The sequence below is a fragment of the Synchiropus splendidus genome, chromosome 1, assembly GCF_027744825.2.
Source record: "Synchiropus splendidus isolate RoL2022-P1 chromosome 1, RoL_Sspl_1.0, whole genome shotgun sequence".
NCBI classification, from domain to species: domain Eukaryota; kingdom Metazoa; phylum Chordata; class Actinopteri; order Syngnathiformes; family Callionymidae; genus Synchiropus; species Synchiropus splendidus.
In genome coordinates, this window is record NC_071334.1 from 54,207,565 (window position 1) to 54,224,393 (window position 16,829).

The 16,829-nt window shown below is 41.5% G+C and overlaps 2 protein-coding genes across 2 annotated transcripts in view; both read right to left on the reverse strand.

Annotated features, from left to right (window-relative positions):
* Positions 1-7,720, reverse strand: part of LOC128757173 (nucleus accumbens-associated protein 2) — a 52,271-nt gene extending 44,551 nt beyond the window's left edge. The window contains exon 1 of the mRNA XM_053862272.1: positions 7,288-7,720. The gene's annotated coding sequence lies outside the window, so the exon portion shown is untranslated. The remainder of the gene's footprint in view (positions 1-7,287) is intronic.
* Positions 7,721-15,048: 7,328 nt separating this feature from the next.
* On the reverse strand, positions 15,049-16,829 carry LOC128749946 (transmembrane protein 250). The gene is made up of 3 exons (XM_053849974.1): positions 16,782-16,829; positions 16,605-16,720; positions 15,049-15,992 (listed from the first exon to the last, which is right to left on the reverse strand). Exon 3 carries the CDS (start codon positions 15,867-15,869, stop codon positions 15,450-15,452), a length of 420 nt encoding a protein of 139 aa, XP_053705949.1. The 5' UTR covers positions 15,870-15,992; positions 16,605-16,720; positions 16,782-16,829; the 3' UTR covers positions 15,049-15,449.

The following is a 16,829-nucleotide window of genomic DNA, read 5'->3' on the forward strand; positions in this document are numbered from 1 at the left end:
GAGGGGGAAAAAAATCCCTGGACACGTGATCATTGAGTGCAATTGTTCTGAGGAACATGCCATGTTTACTGTTCATTGTCTAAAATCTTGGAAGGCTTCCTGAAAAGCTTGTAGCCAGCCAAAGTAACACAAATCACTTGTATTTGCTCTCTCATGCTCACTTGCCTCCTCAACATTTGTCCACCCTTCTCCATGTCAGTGTGGACACAATGGTGATGGATTTCATTAAATCATATTGGTACTCTGTATGTTGGACAAAACACAGCTCTTCACCTGGTTTATTACAGTACGGCTAAATATGAGTTGAAGCATATTCCTTGAAGGATCCAGACACAATTCAAAAGTTAAAATACAACCCAGCTCTCACCATTTAGCGCCATCTGTTAAAGCTCCACCTTCACGTCCCAATGGAGGCTAGTTGCTTTTGTGTCTACGCACATCTCCCGAAGGACTCTAACATGAGTTTTTATGTCCAGATCCATCGATAGCTGCCTGCAAACATCAATTCCGAACAGGGTCCAGGGTCATCCGGATTTCGATCCTCTTTATTGGAAAAACCATCTCACTCTTAAGGCCGAACATATTGATGCTGGTCAAGCAGAATTTTGGGTCCAAAGGTTATGCAGAAGTTAGCCTTTTGCATTGTCATATACTGTAGTTATGTCAACTGAAACACACGATTCCGCTCCCGCTGAACATTCAAAACTGTGACTGGAGTTCGGATGAGGAGTGAGGGTGCCGATTATAAGCTCTCACTGTTACCTTATTTGCAATGTAATTTTGTGTATACAGTACCTTGCAAGTTCATGATGACATCAGGTACTACTTTCACCAAGTTAAAGGAGGTAGAACTTCGGCCTCTTATCTACTAAGTCTATTAAAACATTTGGAAAGTTTTTGAGTTCATCAGATCCTTAAGAGACACTATCAGCTCCATCACTTATGAATTCCAACAACCACTACGAATACGTGTGGTTGTTGGAGACCACACGAATGAAGAAGTGTATCAACTTCTTCATCTAGTTGATGAAATTTCCCTCTTTGCATACGTCATCGTAAAATCTGGTTGATACACCGCAGCCTGTCAGCGTTTGATATCACAAATGTTGAATCTGTTACTTTGCCAGTTCTGACCAAAGACGCCTGCTCATCCATGTAAAAGATCAACTCCACCTCAATTGTTTCATAGATGACAATGAGTGCAGAGAAAGACCAATTTATCAAAAAGAAGCCAATTGTACTCATGTATATCTGCCATCTACCATTACTCATTGACATTATAGCCACACATATGGCGCTGCGGTGGGGTCGCCAATGTGTGTCAAAGACCACTTGGAGTTCACATTTACACCAGGTGACGCCATATCCACAATGGTGGAAGATTCGAACCAACAACCCATGGATTATTGGACACCCAGCTCCACCACCTGAGCCACTGCCAGTAATTTCATCCACCCACGGTACCAAGCCCACATTCAACTTGGATAAACAACCTCAGTCATCTTTTAGCGTGTCTGCAACCCGAACTGCTACATTTGGGCCCCCAAAGCCCCAGCTATACGCCAAAACTTTTCAAGCCACACTGTGAAAATGACAAATGATTCATACTTTGCTTTATGGTATTATCAATACTGTGATTAGCAGTAATATGCTGTTCAAGAACCTAGGAGTAACTTTACCTTTAATAACTTTACATTTAACTTTGTGTCATTTCTAAAAATGAAACTTTGTCAGCATATGAAAGACACATTTGGAAATTTCCAGACTCTCGTTCTGCGTAAGACTAGTCTCACTAGTGGAGTCCTTATAGTATGTTTCTCTCAGAAAGAGTAACTGAAAAGTCAAATATTTATTTCAAAACCACTGCTTTACCCCCAACCCCACCGGAGGCCTGAGAAAGTGGTGCTTCTGGCCATGTTGCCACATCACTAATATCCCTTTTTTTCCAGTCAGACACAGGCCAGAAACAAGCTGTGACAGCTGCCTGCATGACTTGGAGTCGGTGGCAGATCAACACACCTTGCTATATATACATTGATATTCATATGTAAAAGTTGGACAGCCAGTGTTCAGTGAATGAGTATCAGGCAGATGCTGTTAGTTTAAGAAACTACATGTTCCAGCATTCGTCTGTGACCACCAGTTTGATGCCGTGGAAGACAGGAAAAGAAGAGATAAGTGTCGTGTGAGCACATCAACAGTTCATGGAAAACCCCACTCGTCAAACAGAAACTAGTCAAAGCTCAAATGCAAACCGCCTGCTTCTATATGAGGCTCCAGAGATGTGATTGAGATACCATAAAGACGACTCGCTCTGAGAAATTCAGCTGACATTCACAGAGATTTTCACCCAGAAAATGCCAAAATGAAGCGCATGATTGGCAATCAACAAGCCCCAACACACCAGCAGCTGAACAGAGGCTACGCTGGAAAGAGCCGATGTTCCAGAGAAAACACAGGACTAGTTGTATGAGAAGATGTATGACTGGTGCCCTGTATCACATACCATCAGCAGTGAGTCATCACAGATTCAGGAAAGGAAAATCATACACACATAAACAAGCTGGCCGCATAAATACACACAGGCCAACGCACAGGCAAGAGTATCGGGAAACAAACAGCACTTGGAGCAGGACTTCTGTCATTGCTGCCGTGTTCAAGATTTTCTTGACTTACAAGTGAACCCTGAAATCTGGGAGCTCGGTCCAGAGAGGAAAACTACAGTCATGCCTGTGCTGATCATTAGATTAGGAGTCTTTATGAGCGGAATGGTTACCAGAGATATGGAAAATTACTTATAATAACTAATGATAAAACAACAAAAGCTCATACCTTACCAAGCAACTAATTTCAACCCACATTGTGATGCATTTTAGCAGTGAAAACATTGTTGATAGCAAAGAGCACACAGGACAGCGGGTGGCAGTAGAGTTCCTGAACACACTAGCACATACGGTAGACACAAACATGATTCCAAAAGAGCTATGAATAGAGATGGTACCTCGGAACACAACCAAAAATTCATCCACTGTTCCTTTGCCACCTCTACTTTGTCTTTCGGTATTTCCTCTATGGGGTTGCAAGTCAGCCCCCTCCCTCTGAACATATTTTGTGTGTCCTGTCAAGTCACACCAATCCTTTTCATGTCCTTCTTACCACACCTATGGACCTCTACATTCAAACCATCTGTCCAAACCACCTGGTCAGCTTTACTTAACCAAACTTTTTGAGGACAGTAGCCCCCCTGATATAATTCTAATCTTGTCTAATTTTTTTCCATAGTTAAATCTAGGGCTGTCACTATCTCAATCGCACTAGAGGTTATTAATGGCCAATTACCCACACGTTTTGTATCTGCTCTAAATGTAGCATGTCCTACAACCCTCGCAAATCCACCTGTCAGCACAGTAGTAGGCTTAAGGAGAACCTTTAAAGTTACGACAGAAGATTGACCATCAGACCCCAACAGCAAGTCCGTCAGCTTTGGTCCGCTTGAAAAAACATCCCAGGAAAAATGAAAAGTTCTGCGTCATGACTTGACAGTTTGGTTCTGGACCACCAGAAAGTATGACACAAGTTTAAATGTTATCTCATTAAAAATAACTCTTCAAACTTGGTCTGAAATACATTTACAACACTAGTACTCTTTCGTCACGTCCACATCCTTCACCTATCTTGTGCATCCTCCCTACGCAAACCAGTCCTCTTCAGGACCTCCTGTATCACACCAATGAACCTCAATGGTTGCTGGTATCTCCAACTCCAACACTCTTATCTCAAACACTATCTCTCCTCTCCACACATCCAAACTATCTGCCCTCCCAAACTTAACAATAATCAATATCAAAAGAATCGCTGGTGGCCTCCCAACATATATTGGAGCGCTAAACGTGGAGCCTAACAGGTTGTGTTTTTACAGTTGTTGTGCTAACACAGATAATTGGTGTGTTGTTGATTTTAGAGTGTAATGTGTATGCTTTCAGTGGAGTCTTTTGTAAACTGACAGCAAGATGTATCCGCTGTGGGCTAAATAAAAATTGGGTGAGCGACCAAGCGTGAATGTATAAGTCTTTGTCTTGGTATTAAAGACGTTATATCACAACAACACATGACCATGGTTGGAAAAAAGGCTACTAAATGGATCTTTTCATATCATGTTTTTTTTTCTTTTCTAATGTGGTCTGAGGTTCTCTGGAGTGTAAAATTAATTCCAATGATACATATTCGAAGAAAACAGGAGCGCGTCCTCAATATTTTCTCCCTTGCAGACAAATTGGGAAGATAGTGGGTGTGGCATATTCATTTACGGGGATTCAGGAAGCTGCTACATACCCCAATTTATATGGAGCAAGAGACATGGTCGCACTCTCTTCTTGTCTTGCGTTACTTTTCGGCAAAGAGAATAAGAGGTCAGCAGCAGCCAGCACTCTGTTTAACATTCATAACATGTTTGTGCTGATGGCTACATTTGAAAAACACACAACATAGGTTAGCGCCTTGATGTATTTGCTTAGTATGATGTTAACTGGTGGTGGATGCTTTTATGTTGGCATTGAGTAAATGGGAAGACGCAAACGAAGGAGCACAAAAACAGTTTGCTTACATTAAGGCCAACATTTCTCACTTATTGGACTTGCAGTACTTGACCTAAGCACAGTCAGGAAGAAGGTCAGCTTGGTGTGTACATTAAAGAAGAGCATGTTAACGATGGTGCATCAATTGTAGTATTATTATAGACTCTGCTATTATTCTACTTAATGAGGGGTTCTTTAATATTTTACTACACATTCAATTGAGCACAAAGCATAGATTTTCTTCAGAATTCAGATCCATTTTCGCCTGAAATGACAGCACACACACACACACTTCCCACAGTCTTCTGTGCATCATTGTTCCACTCTGAATGACAATCGCACCCTCTTTTGTTTTTTGTTTTTTTTCTCACTATCCGAGCCATTCGGTCACTATCCGCATCAGATATATTTGAAACTGTGCCGTCGCACTCTCTCCCCCTCTGCCTCTCTTTCTCTCCTTGACACTCCCCTCCTGCACACAGGCCTGGGCCCCCTTGTGGAATGCTGTATGGTGTATGTAGGAAGGGCATCCCAGGACACGGCAAGAACACACAACACACACACACAGACAAATACAGCTGTTGAGGACCATCACAACGCTCTGGCCCACATCCAAGTCAAATGCTGTTGGCAGCCATCCGTTTATCCCGCACAGAAAAACATTCCCACATTTTCCATGTATGTTGTGTTTCACACTATAGATAGAACAGGCGGTGCAGTACGCTGAACTGATTTCCCTGAAGTGTGTGCGTGTGGAAGGCAGAGCGAGGAGGAGGAGGAGGAGGAGGAGGACGGGTGAGGTGGGGGGGTGGTAATCATAAACTAACTATGGTAGATGAAAGCCGTCTTTGTGCTGCCTGAGGCTGACAGGTACGCCTATGGCTACATAATCATTTCGCTATTCAAAAGTGGAGGTGTGATACATGCTATGCTGCATTTCTTTTCATAAGCCAAACATTGAAAACTCTTAATTCAGAACTGTGAAATAGCGAGCGAAAAGGGAGGGGGGTGTTTTTTAAATAAGCCGTGAACTTCGCACGACACTGCCTGAATGATTCATGCAACTGTATAAGACGAGCATCCGACCTCACTTGAACTGTGATGCAACACAACGGGAAGTTACAGACATGATTGTTAGCACATGATGAAGGTATATGACAAATGAGGCCAACAACTGACATGAAGACTTACTGGACAGAAAGACAGAAATGAGATAATGCACGGAGGAGAAGCGGCAGGAAATGAAGAGAATTGCCACAAGCTAGATATCATCGTGCGACACACGCTGCACCCATATACACAGAGGAGGAGGCTGTGTGTGTGTATGTGAGCAGGGAGAGGGAGGGGGGCTTGCATGTACCGTCAGCTGGAGTTCAGCAGAGGTAAACCTTACCACAATTGGAGATTCTGACTGCAGCAGGCGAAGACTTTAACCTCATTTTCGACAATTTAACTTTTTAACCCCAAACATTTCAATCAATTACGGCTCAACTTAATTAACATTAATGATGGATTTCACCTCTGGGATCAGGGTAGTTCAGGGTTTTCGCCCGGTATCCAAGCAAAGGACATGAGTTCTCTCTAACTCAGTACCTTTAATTCATATAACCTCAATGACATATTTATTTTGTCCAATAAGAAATATGGATATAGTTTTCGGGTTGACTTGGTGCTCATGAGTAGAACTCGAGTTGCTGTCAATAGACTTCAAATCCATACGTCTAATTCACGTACAGAGGTGAATACATAGTATTATATTTCAATGCTTTTTAGTGTATTCAATATTTAGTCTACATTTATCAGCAAAATTTTTTCAATTTTTTTTTTTTTCACAAAAACACAAACTCAGCATGTCTGCCCAGATACTTTAATGCAAACCTGGACAAAGCATGGTTCACGGGCCACATGCAGTCCTCTGTGTGTAATTACTAGGCCCTCATGAGGTCTACTTCTCTCTGGTCTACTTCGTTTTTAAAGTTTAAATTTTTAATTTTCAGTATTCACATTTACAGCACCACATGACTGTGTCAGTATGTGGCCCCACTGGAAATGTAATTGACCGCCCCTGCTAATATGTGGACACTTTGATGAGTCATGACTATTCAAAATGAATGCAAAATATTCATTGGCATTTATTGAGAAAGACTACATGATAGCACCCTCTATATTAAATAAATGAGTGCCATGACATGCATAAATATTACACACCTTTCATCTTGAAAAAAAGATACTTTTTGGGGTTATAAAAAAACAGAACTGTCCCTGTATGGGTATTATTATAGAGGTATGTGTCTGATGGACTGATGAACAGTACGACACTGTCAAAAGACAGTCAGTTATTGAGAGATTGACATCTCTATATTTATACACGATAGATAGATAGATAGATAGATAGATAGATAGATAGATAGATAGATAGATAGATAGATAGATAGATAGATAGATAGATAGACAGTTGAAAAGAGGGGCGGGGTATATACCCTATCAAACTCGATACGCCTCGGTCTTTGCAATGGTGGTCTGTATCCCGTGGAACTTTATTTAAGTTTCGGAGTGTAAAACAAGTTCAAGAGTCACTTTTGTCCTCAGAAACCAGCAGCAACGTGTCAGCGCACAGTCAGGGAATGCAGCAGCAGCAGCAGCGCAGGGATAACATGGCAAAAGCTATGCGTCATACAGCGTGAGCGCCAAGACAAGAGGGGGATATATTTACCAGAATTGTGGCGATCCCATGAAGTGCGGCTGTGCGGCAGGTGTGGTCGATGTCTCCTCGGGTAACCTAGAAACTTTTCACAGCAGGTTTTCTCTCTCTCTCCCCCCCTCTGCCACTGACTCCTATCACTCGTCCCGCATCTCTCTCTATCCCGCTCTGGGCAGGAAGTGAACGCCGCTCACACGGACTCACATCACAGCCCGAGAGTCCGCTTTAAAGACGCAGACATTTCTCCTGACTGCGTTGGTGTGTGTGTGTGGTCCCGATGGCGGAACGGACTGGCAGTAGTGCGGGTCATATCGTGCGCCTTTACGGACACATGAACTCGCTGCACTCGCTAGTCTTAAAGGTATACAACCTTGTGTAGGTGCAGACAGTCACATGAGCTGACACCGCCCGCCTTAACTCTCAGACCGCGGCGGGGAGTATCGCGTACGTGCGGCTTTATTAGCGGGAAAAGGGTCCGTTTGGCGCCAGCAGACAGCGAGCATGTGTGCTTACCTCACGTGTCATATATGTGATGACAGGATCGAGGCTGCCCGGCGCGCATGCGCTGCTGGCTTCTAAGCGCCAACTGCTGGCAGTGTGACCTGAAGTCAACTTTTCTTTACTGCAGACACATGCGAGGAGAGAGAATCGGCGAGCACTGCGACACAGGGAGGCGAACCACTGCAAGAGACGCATGTTCACGCTTTGTTTTCTTTCTGTACGCCCGTTCTCCCGACAGTCACGATGTTATTGAATACATTTGCTCCGGATTATTTGTCAAATATCCACTGTTCTGGATGGCCTAAGTCATGAGGTATTTCCTGTGTGACTACAGTAGAAGTGAAAACATTCTTGCTCAGGACTCTCGGGGGATTGAAGATCTATAGAACAGGCTCTTTTAATAAAAGACCAACAACACCATGTTCAACAGCAGGAAGAAGATGGCAAATGGTACTTACTTATATGGTGTTGTTGATATGGTTGAAGCAACCAAAAGTCACCCGCACATCATACACTGTCTGCAGTGAGTTGCAGGCTGGTCCATCTGAACCACCAGGAGCACACAGGGGTCAGGTACGCAATGACACATACATATTTCGTAAGCCTCTCAGTCACAAGCTGACCATGCAACCATTTTTAGCTTTGTTAAAATACCACATAGGCCGCAAACACCAGCCATTACATGGTAACAGGTCACCCAACACATCACGCTCATGGTGCCAGTTTCCAATCATTGGGATTGGGATAGGATCAATATGTTCTTGTCTTGAGAGGCTCCAGCATGCCCTGAAATGGATGTCCTCTAATTGTATGGTCATGAGCATTTGACTGCCGTAAATACAAACATTTGCCTTGAGGGAAATATGATGTCCATTGAGTGAGATTGCTCTAGTCACCTGGCCAGCATGTACGGAAGTGTAGCAGAGGACCCTGGAGTGGAAATATATAAATAATAGTAGAATTCACTGTTTTTCTAAGCTTCTTATATTGAATAAAGAGGCTGTGGGATGTGCGAGCCAAATGAGGGCTGTAAATGGTCTGTTTGAGACCCCTGTTGTACAATTTTAGTACATTTCCATAGCGGTGATACCACTTTCGTTCATTCTTTTGTTCATTGTTCAGTAATCTTTCATGATTTTTACCAACTGGTGTTAATAGTGGTTCAACCACGGTATGAGACAATGTCTTTCAGTCTCACATGAACACAACATTAGGTTGTTCCTTATTTTAGGAAATTGCGCGAGAAAAACGTACAAGTCGGTGGGTAGGACTTTGTGGGAAAGTAAACATCTGGTTCTTGTGGATGAAAAGAAGCTTATCTGCATATGACAGCCAGGTTGTTTCTCATTAAGCTCATTAGAGGAGAGGTCACTGTCAGTGAGCAGCAGTATGGAGGCATAAGAATGAGAGAAGTATGTGAGGGTGGTGCAGGACATGAAGGCAGTGAGGTTGTCCTCATGTTTTCTATGGTGACGGACAGACAGATAGGGTTAATGAGACATCACCTGCGATGATGATGTTTGCTGATGATGTAGTGATTTGCACTGAGAGGGAGGAGAAGACGCAGAGGTAGAGGAAAGTAAGTGAATGTGTGTGACAGAGTTTAAGATGCTCAGCATTTCATTGGCAGTGACAAATATGAATGACAGATTATGTGGACAGGTCTGGAGACAAAAGCATGGAGGTCAGATGGTTTGAGCATTTGAAGAGTAGAGACAGGGGACAGTTGTTGATGGAGATACCGGGTTAAAGAGGAGGTTCTGATATGTAGAGCTCAGGATAGTTTCAGGTGGAGAAGATTTCTTCTGTGGTCCTAGTGGAAAACACCAAAAGAAATGTAAAGACCCATGACATGTTAGGTAAAGGTCTTGTTAACCACAAACATTTAACATTTACTCTTATGATTAAAAATAAATTAATAATCCTTAATAATATAGGCATATATTTACACGTTTGCCAACATGGTTGTTTGAGGAAACGCAAGGTCCGATCGGTAGGATGTGCAAATGAGCTGAAGTAGAGTTGTGTAAACACATCCTGGTGAGACATAGAACCAATCCAAGTGCAAAGATGGATGTCTCTAACAAAGTTACTACTTCATCTTTAAGTAGTAACAAAGCTTTTTTTGAAAAACAACAGCGAAAAATAAAAAGCAAAGCTTATTCAGCCACCCGTCTGCTTCATCATTTATCTAACAGAATCAGACAAAATGTTAAATGTTATTAGATGCTTGCCATGTTTTCTTTTGCTCCCTGCATGGTCATTGATGATTAAAGATAAGTAAGTATGTGAAGTAATTCTTGTTTTCAAACCAGACAAGACACCCTGTTGAGCTTGGTGCCAAGAGGAAATACATTGTCTACACTTGAATTAATGAACCTGAAAAAAAAACAACCTTTAAACGTTACAATTTCTAATCTCAGCAATGTCTAGTTGTCGCCATGCATGAACATACTCCCTGCTGATATGCCTGTGTCCTATGTGCCATGGTGAGAGCAGAAGTGAGTCCACCTACTGGGCATCTCAGTCTGATGCAGTTCAGGCAGCTCCACAGTTTCACAAAGCCGCACCAGTCCAGCAGTCACGTTCATACAAGAAGCCTTTCCAGATGACTAGAAAGAGTCATGTGTAAGACTAGTACAGAGGAGTTGCTGGATACACAAATAATGAAGCGACTGCTAATGCTACATGGTTCATTTACAGAATCATTTGCATTCTGAACTTTGCCAGAGTTTCTGGACAGGAAGGAAGGACAGCCCTTTACAGACACTTTACGTGTCTGTTAACCCTTGTTCAATGTTATCGGTTTTGAGTATTTATGTGGGACTTGTTGTAACTATTGTGTCTTTATTTTGTACTTCTTGGAGGAGTATTATCAGCAATGCCAGTACTTGAAGGTGAGCACATGAATGATGTCATTAGGAGTGCAAGAGTTCTCAATACTCCCCTGTGCGTCACTGCTCAGAGGTGTAACGTGACTGTCATTCCATGAATGTGTAACTAAAACCACATTTTTATCGAGAGGTAACACAAGATACAACTGTGTGACAATGTAGTCTGAGCGATGGCATAACTTAGCAATGTTTTTCAACCAGTGTGCTGCAAAATTATAGTGTTTGTACCAACAATTTTTCACTAAATGAAAGGGATTTTCTACAGTTTCAACAGAGCACAATTGTGCCTTACAGAAGGTTTCTGCGGTGGTGTGCATTGGTATTTTTTTTTAAATGGACAAAAACAGTGACTGGAGGATGTGACCTGACTGCCAATACTTGCAGATGTAACATGAACAACTCTATAGCTTGGTGATCTAGCATGAGTGACGACCAGTGTTGGGCCAGTAACTTAAAGGAAAATGATGAATTAAGCCATCAAGCTAGAAGACAGAATGAAAGAAGAAAAATAATCTTAAATGAAACTTCATTTTTGTGTCTTAAATATATCATAAAATGGACACAATGTCATTACGCCATGAGATTATCACCTTAAAAAGTGATTTGATTCTATATTATTTAATTGTATTTATTGATTCACAATATAAAAATAAACAGAAGAATATTTCAAGCCACTTTATTACAAAATATTTCCTTCAATACCTTCAAAATCTAATTAAAATAAACTACTTGAGAATGAAAAAGAAAGGAAATATCTGAAATTAAATAAATGAACAGATAATGAGTTAAGTTTAGAGTTTGAATTGTAATTGTACTTTTGCTCTGACTGCCTGAATACAGGACTAGGGCTACATGTGGCCCCATGGCTGATCTTTCGACCTCTGTTATAATGCAGTAGTAAAGTAAGGCATTACTTTAAACACCTTTAAGTGCATCACATTCGTATTTGGGAGTCTTTCCCCAAAGCCTTCTTTCATTCAATCTTGTGACGGATAAACACCATGACACCATGACACACAGCGTACAAATGAATTCACAGGGACTTCTTTATTTTGAAGGGCACCAAGGGCCTGTGGCCATCAGATTAATGCACTGCCCTTAAAACATTGAATGGAGTGGTGGCCAGAGCCACACTCTCCTGTGTTACACATATTAAAACATAGTTTCCTTCTGTTTCCTTCTCTTCATGGGTCATATACTATCACTTGTCATCGTCACGGGATGAACTTGAGATTTCCTATACAGCTCTCGCTCGTCAAAGCGCTTCATTATGATACCAACGGTCCCTCTGGCAGCCACATAAATCTTTATTTATTTATCTTCGCCCGTAATCACCCTGATCGCCTGGAGTTTCTCTTTGAACTCGCTGCTGCTTTAATCATGTTCACAACCCACTGTGTCCTGAGCGGACCTGGAACGAATCCCTACATGACACTGCTCTGTTTATCAATAGGCAAAAAAAAAATAATATGAAAGCTAACGCGAGGCTTTTGTTCCAGTGGCCTCACTTTTCAGTCAACGCAACCCGAGATAAGGATAACTGATTCCATGAGCCGTGATCACAGAGCACTCGCAGCTATTAATACACCCTCAAATGTTCCGCGCTCATTAGAAACCATGCGTCTGCGCAATCGGTGTAAAATACGACTTATCTGCCTCTAACTTCTGAACGTTTCTAAATAGGCGAGAACGGCGTACTGAGAATGGTGGGACAAACATTGCGATCGTTCTAATATTTTTGCCCCGGTAGCATGACGGCGCTTTGTGCTCTGTAGCGCCGACCAGAGGCTGTTTTGGCCTGAAGAAACGAGGGAGAAAGTCTGTTCCTCTTTCTTCCCGTTCGTTGAACTTCTTCCTATGGGGTAATATACCATGCATTACTAGGCAAACATGGTGAGAAATTCAATATCATCTTGATGTGATGAGATTAAAAAATTGTATATTGTATATGAATTATATATATATATATATATATATATATATATATATATATATATATATATATATATATATATATATATATATATATATATATATATATATATATATATATATATTCAATTCATTATATTATATCTTTTTTTTAATCTCATCACATCAAGATGATATTGAATTTCATCTTTAACGTCTCCTTTAAAGTAACCCTATACTTACTGAAATGGAAATCAGTCTGATTTTTGCTGCAAGATTAGGTGTAAATGTAGGTGTAAAATTAAGTTTTGTCAGCTTCATATATCATTTTTGGCTCTAAAACTATTTGAGCAACGTTACGTGTAACTACAACAAGTAGCATCGGAACTCATTCATTTGCATTATGACCTGGATAACTGTCTTCAAGCCAAGGTTTGGCAAGAGATGACAGTGTCAGCTACTGCGGTGTCGTAGAAAACTTGCCTTTACTCGTCTCACACGATCAAGTCAAGGAAGCACCCATCAAATAAGAGTTTGCTGTGCTCTGTCTGGAAGGCGCAATGCAAACCCAACAGTGGTGTATCTACAGAGTCAACATTTTGAGTGTCCTTAAGTCAACCTCCTACTCTCAATATGGCAAATACAACAGTGAGCAGATTATTAGTTGTTACTACGTCCAGATTTAATACTGCTCATTGGTATTTGCATGAAAAGGACACACAACGCAACCCATTGAGCAAATTCTTTTCAGAGCAAATGAAAGTGGCCTGACATGGTCTTAGCATCAAGCGTGGCCTCACGTCGACATCATGAGACAATTTGCATGGCTGTTCCTTTCCCCTCCGGTTAACTGCTTGAAGAACAAGCCATATAACGTTTGGAAAGACAAACAACACCTCATTGTTCCTCCAGGTTATGCACCAACAACCTCGGGCCGTACCAGTCTGCGTCCAATTCACATCTGAAGATGGAGCGTTACCTTTCTTCACCTCACTGGGGTCACGCCTCTGACGTTTGTCAAACTCTGTAAGACGACCTGAATGCTGCTCACACAAGACAGGGGTTTCTGAATGATGGTAGGTGTGGTACAGTGTACTGTAAGTCGATTTCCATGTTGGTTTCAAAGCAATGATATTTTGTTGCTAGTCATTAACAATAATAAACAGTAATTTAAAGGGCTAATGCCTTAGGCTAAAACAATCATTCAAGCTAAAATGATCAATATAATATAAACAATATAAGTGTTGCAGTAAAATAGAATAACGAAACAAAGCAAAACAAAAAATACGACACAAAAATACAATATGATTTTTACCTTTTTCTGACTATTGGGAAAGTTGCATCTTTTCACTTCACTTCCATTACATCAATATTGCTGTCTATTAAAAATGAAACATATCTCAAACGGAAAATTACAAAAATACAAAAATGATCAGCCTGTGAAATATATTTGTATTCCTTTTTTTGGTAAATGTACATATTTGTTTTTATTACTTCAAGTAACTGATTTAAAAATGAAATATGTTAACAATAACAAATACATATAAGATGAACGGATGTGCTATTGTACTATTGCATACCCTGCATATTCGCTGTGCTCCAGGGACACGGGTCAACAGGAGCACCACTCATACACACATAAAATACAGTCAACATTTAACCTTCAAGTTCTTAGCCATTTTGACCTTTATGGTGTAGCACTGACCACCACATTTGTACAACTGGAAGATGTTTGATCATGAGAAATATTCACCCTGGATAAAGCTGCGGGATAATTTAAATAATCTTTTTTTTCCAACAAGTAGGAACAAAAAAAGCCAAAACAGCTCAATTTGCAGCACCAACCTGCTCTAATCACATTCCCCTACCAGAGTGTGGAAGTCAGGCTTCATGAGGTGACACACTCAGCCGTGTCTATTTGTTGTGCCACTTTGCTGTGCTTGTTTATACGCACAAACAGAAGAGCCTGTCAAGGCCAAGTCTGTGGAAGCATGTGAACACTTGACCCAGAGCCGTTCTCAATTCAGCTGTCACACACTCTTATGACACAGCTGCAGGCGTGAAGTCATGGCTGTTTAGTCAACAGCCATTGCATTGAGTCCAAGGTTTAATCACAACAGTTTGATCAGTCACAACACAAAGGTTTGTCACTTAGACAATCTGTGTTTGTTTTTGTAAATGCGACTCGTCCGTGTTTAACAACACTTGAGTCTCCCTGTTGTCAGTTGAGTTTGTGGTTCCAGCACTTTCGCAAAAAAAAAAAAAAAAAAAGAGTATACTAGTTCAATCACCATGGCCTTTTGTTGTCAGTGCGTTCCACGTGTATGCTGTTTGAAGTTAGTCACACTGCAGAGGGAATATACAGCACAAAAACACATCACGGCACGGAAATATGTTGCACTAATTTTTCTACTTCACTCGCCCTTTACACTCAAATACACAGTCCAGATAGTTTCTTTTCTGAACTACTTTTATTTCTCGGATATCACATTCCTCTCAAGATGTTTTTAACAGTGCGTTGGGTTACAAAATTGCAGTACGATACAAGAGTAAGACCGTAGAGGAGTACAAAACGTGACAGGTCTGGTTAACATCACTTGACAGGAATCATTCTAAACAACGCACACATCCGTATGGGCTTCATCAGTGTGCTCTCAGACAGACTTGCAATGGTGTCGCACTTCTTCCACACATGCACTTAGACGATTGGGTGTGTCCACTTACATATGCACCAACTCTCCATTTTCCAACAGAAAAAACAGGCACATGAGAACACTGGCATACATTCATACCTTTAACACACACTCTCTGACACTGTTTCCTCATGTCTTATACACATCCACACACAGACAAAGTAGAAAAACATCACTACATGTCGACAAAGATCATCAAGCAAGAGCCCAAGCCCCCCACCAGGAACATGGTGATCTTCATACTGTAGATGAGCAGTTCGCTAACCACACCAAAGTCCAGACGGCGGTGTCCCAGCAGCAGCAGGATGACTGACAGCTTGTACTGCAACCGCAGCAGGACGCGCACAAAGAAGTACTGCAGGAAGAAGAGCGTGGACAGCGCCACCCAAAGGAGGGAGGTCAGCAGGCTGCAGCCGAAGAACAGCAGGAAGCGCAGGAAGCTGTACATGCAGCGGGAGCGCAGGTACAGATCAAAGTTGTCATACTTGGTACGCTCCAGCCTGTTGGAGTGAGCCGACCCCGTGGCCGAGTGCATGCAGGTGGTGTGGGGGCCATGGAAACTGCGCGCCCGACGCGGTATGGGGATTACAGGCATGGGGCGGGGCTACCACAGCCCAGGTGCAAGTCAGGAGACCCAGTTAGATGTCCAGTCCTTGAGTCAAGACGTCACATGGCAGAAAGGATCCCTGCAGTTCGAACATCCTCACCAGCAGAAAATCTTCAGGGAGGGAAAAATGTCATCGGTTTAATCTTCACTGGTGTTTAACAACATTTACAATGTAGATCTTCTACAGACTTTAATAGTTGCAAAAAAGCTACACTGTGGAGACCCAGCACATATGCAACAGACACATGGATGTTGATGATGAAGATTACAAAGCAGCAGAAGCAGAGGGAGCCAAAAAATGACGTTCATGAAGGTGGAGGAGGCTGAATGACTGTGGCACACATATCAGCACTTAAATAAACTAAATAACAAACTACACTAAACTAACTGATAACATCATACACACACAGCCATGCAAATTGTAAAAGTGTGATATAAACAATTACATTTACAATGAAAAAGCTGATGTTTGATTAGCAATACATTGTCTTCATAAAATTGCAGTGATCTAACGCCCATATACTAAACTTAATCGACGTACAACATACAGATTATTTACAATTTTCTTCATTTTGTTTGCCTCGACATGATTCACTTAATGTTTTGTGATGAATTTCTGAGAAACATACTATTTAAAATGACAACAAAATGTGCACTGCAACATATTTTGGAATTAAGTGAATAAATGAATGTCTTAATTGCAAACACACAAGAGTCACTTACCTAAAAAGCATCTGTCCACGTTTCTCACAGGATCACTGTCAAGTGTCTTTTCCTCGAGAACAGCGACACCGATTGATCGGCAAACATCGAGCCCAGCAGATTTTCTTAATCAAAATCTACACAAACAAATACATAATCCACTTTTAATTCCACAAAAGATACATTTGCAAAACGAACCAGCAGAAGCATGAAGAGCTAGTGTACGTCGGCCGCTTAGTGTTGACG

Coding starts and splice junctions, on each gene's coding strand:
- LOC128749946 (XM_053849974.1), bottom strand. CDS start 15,869: ATGCCTGTAATCCCCATACCGCGTCGGGCGCGCAGTTTCCATGGCCCC.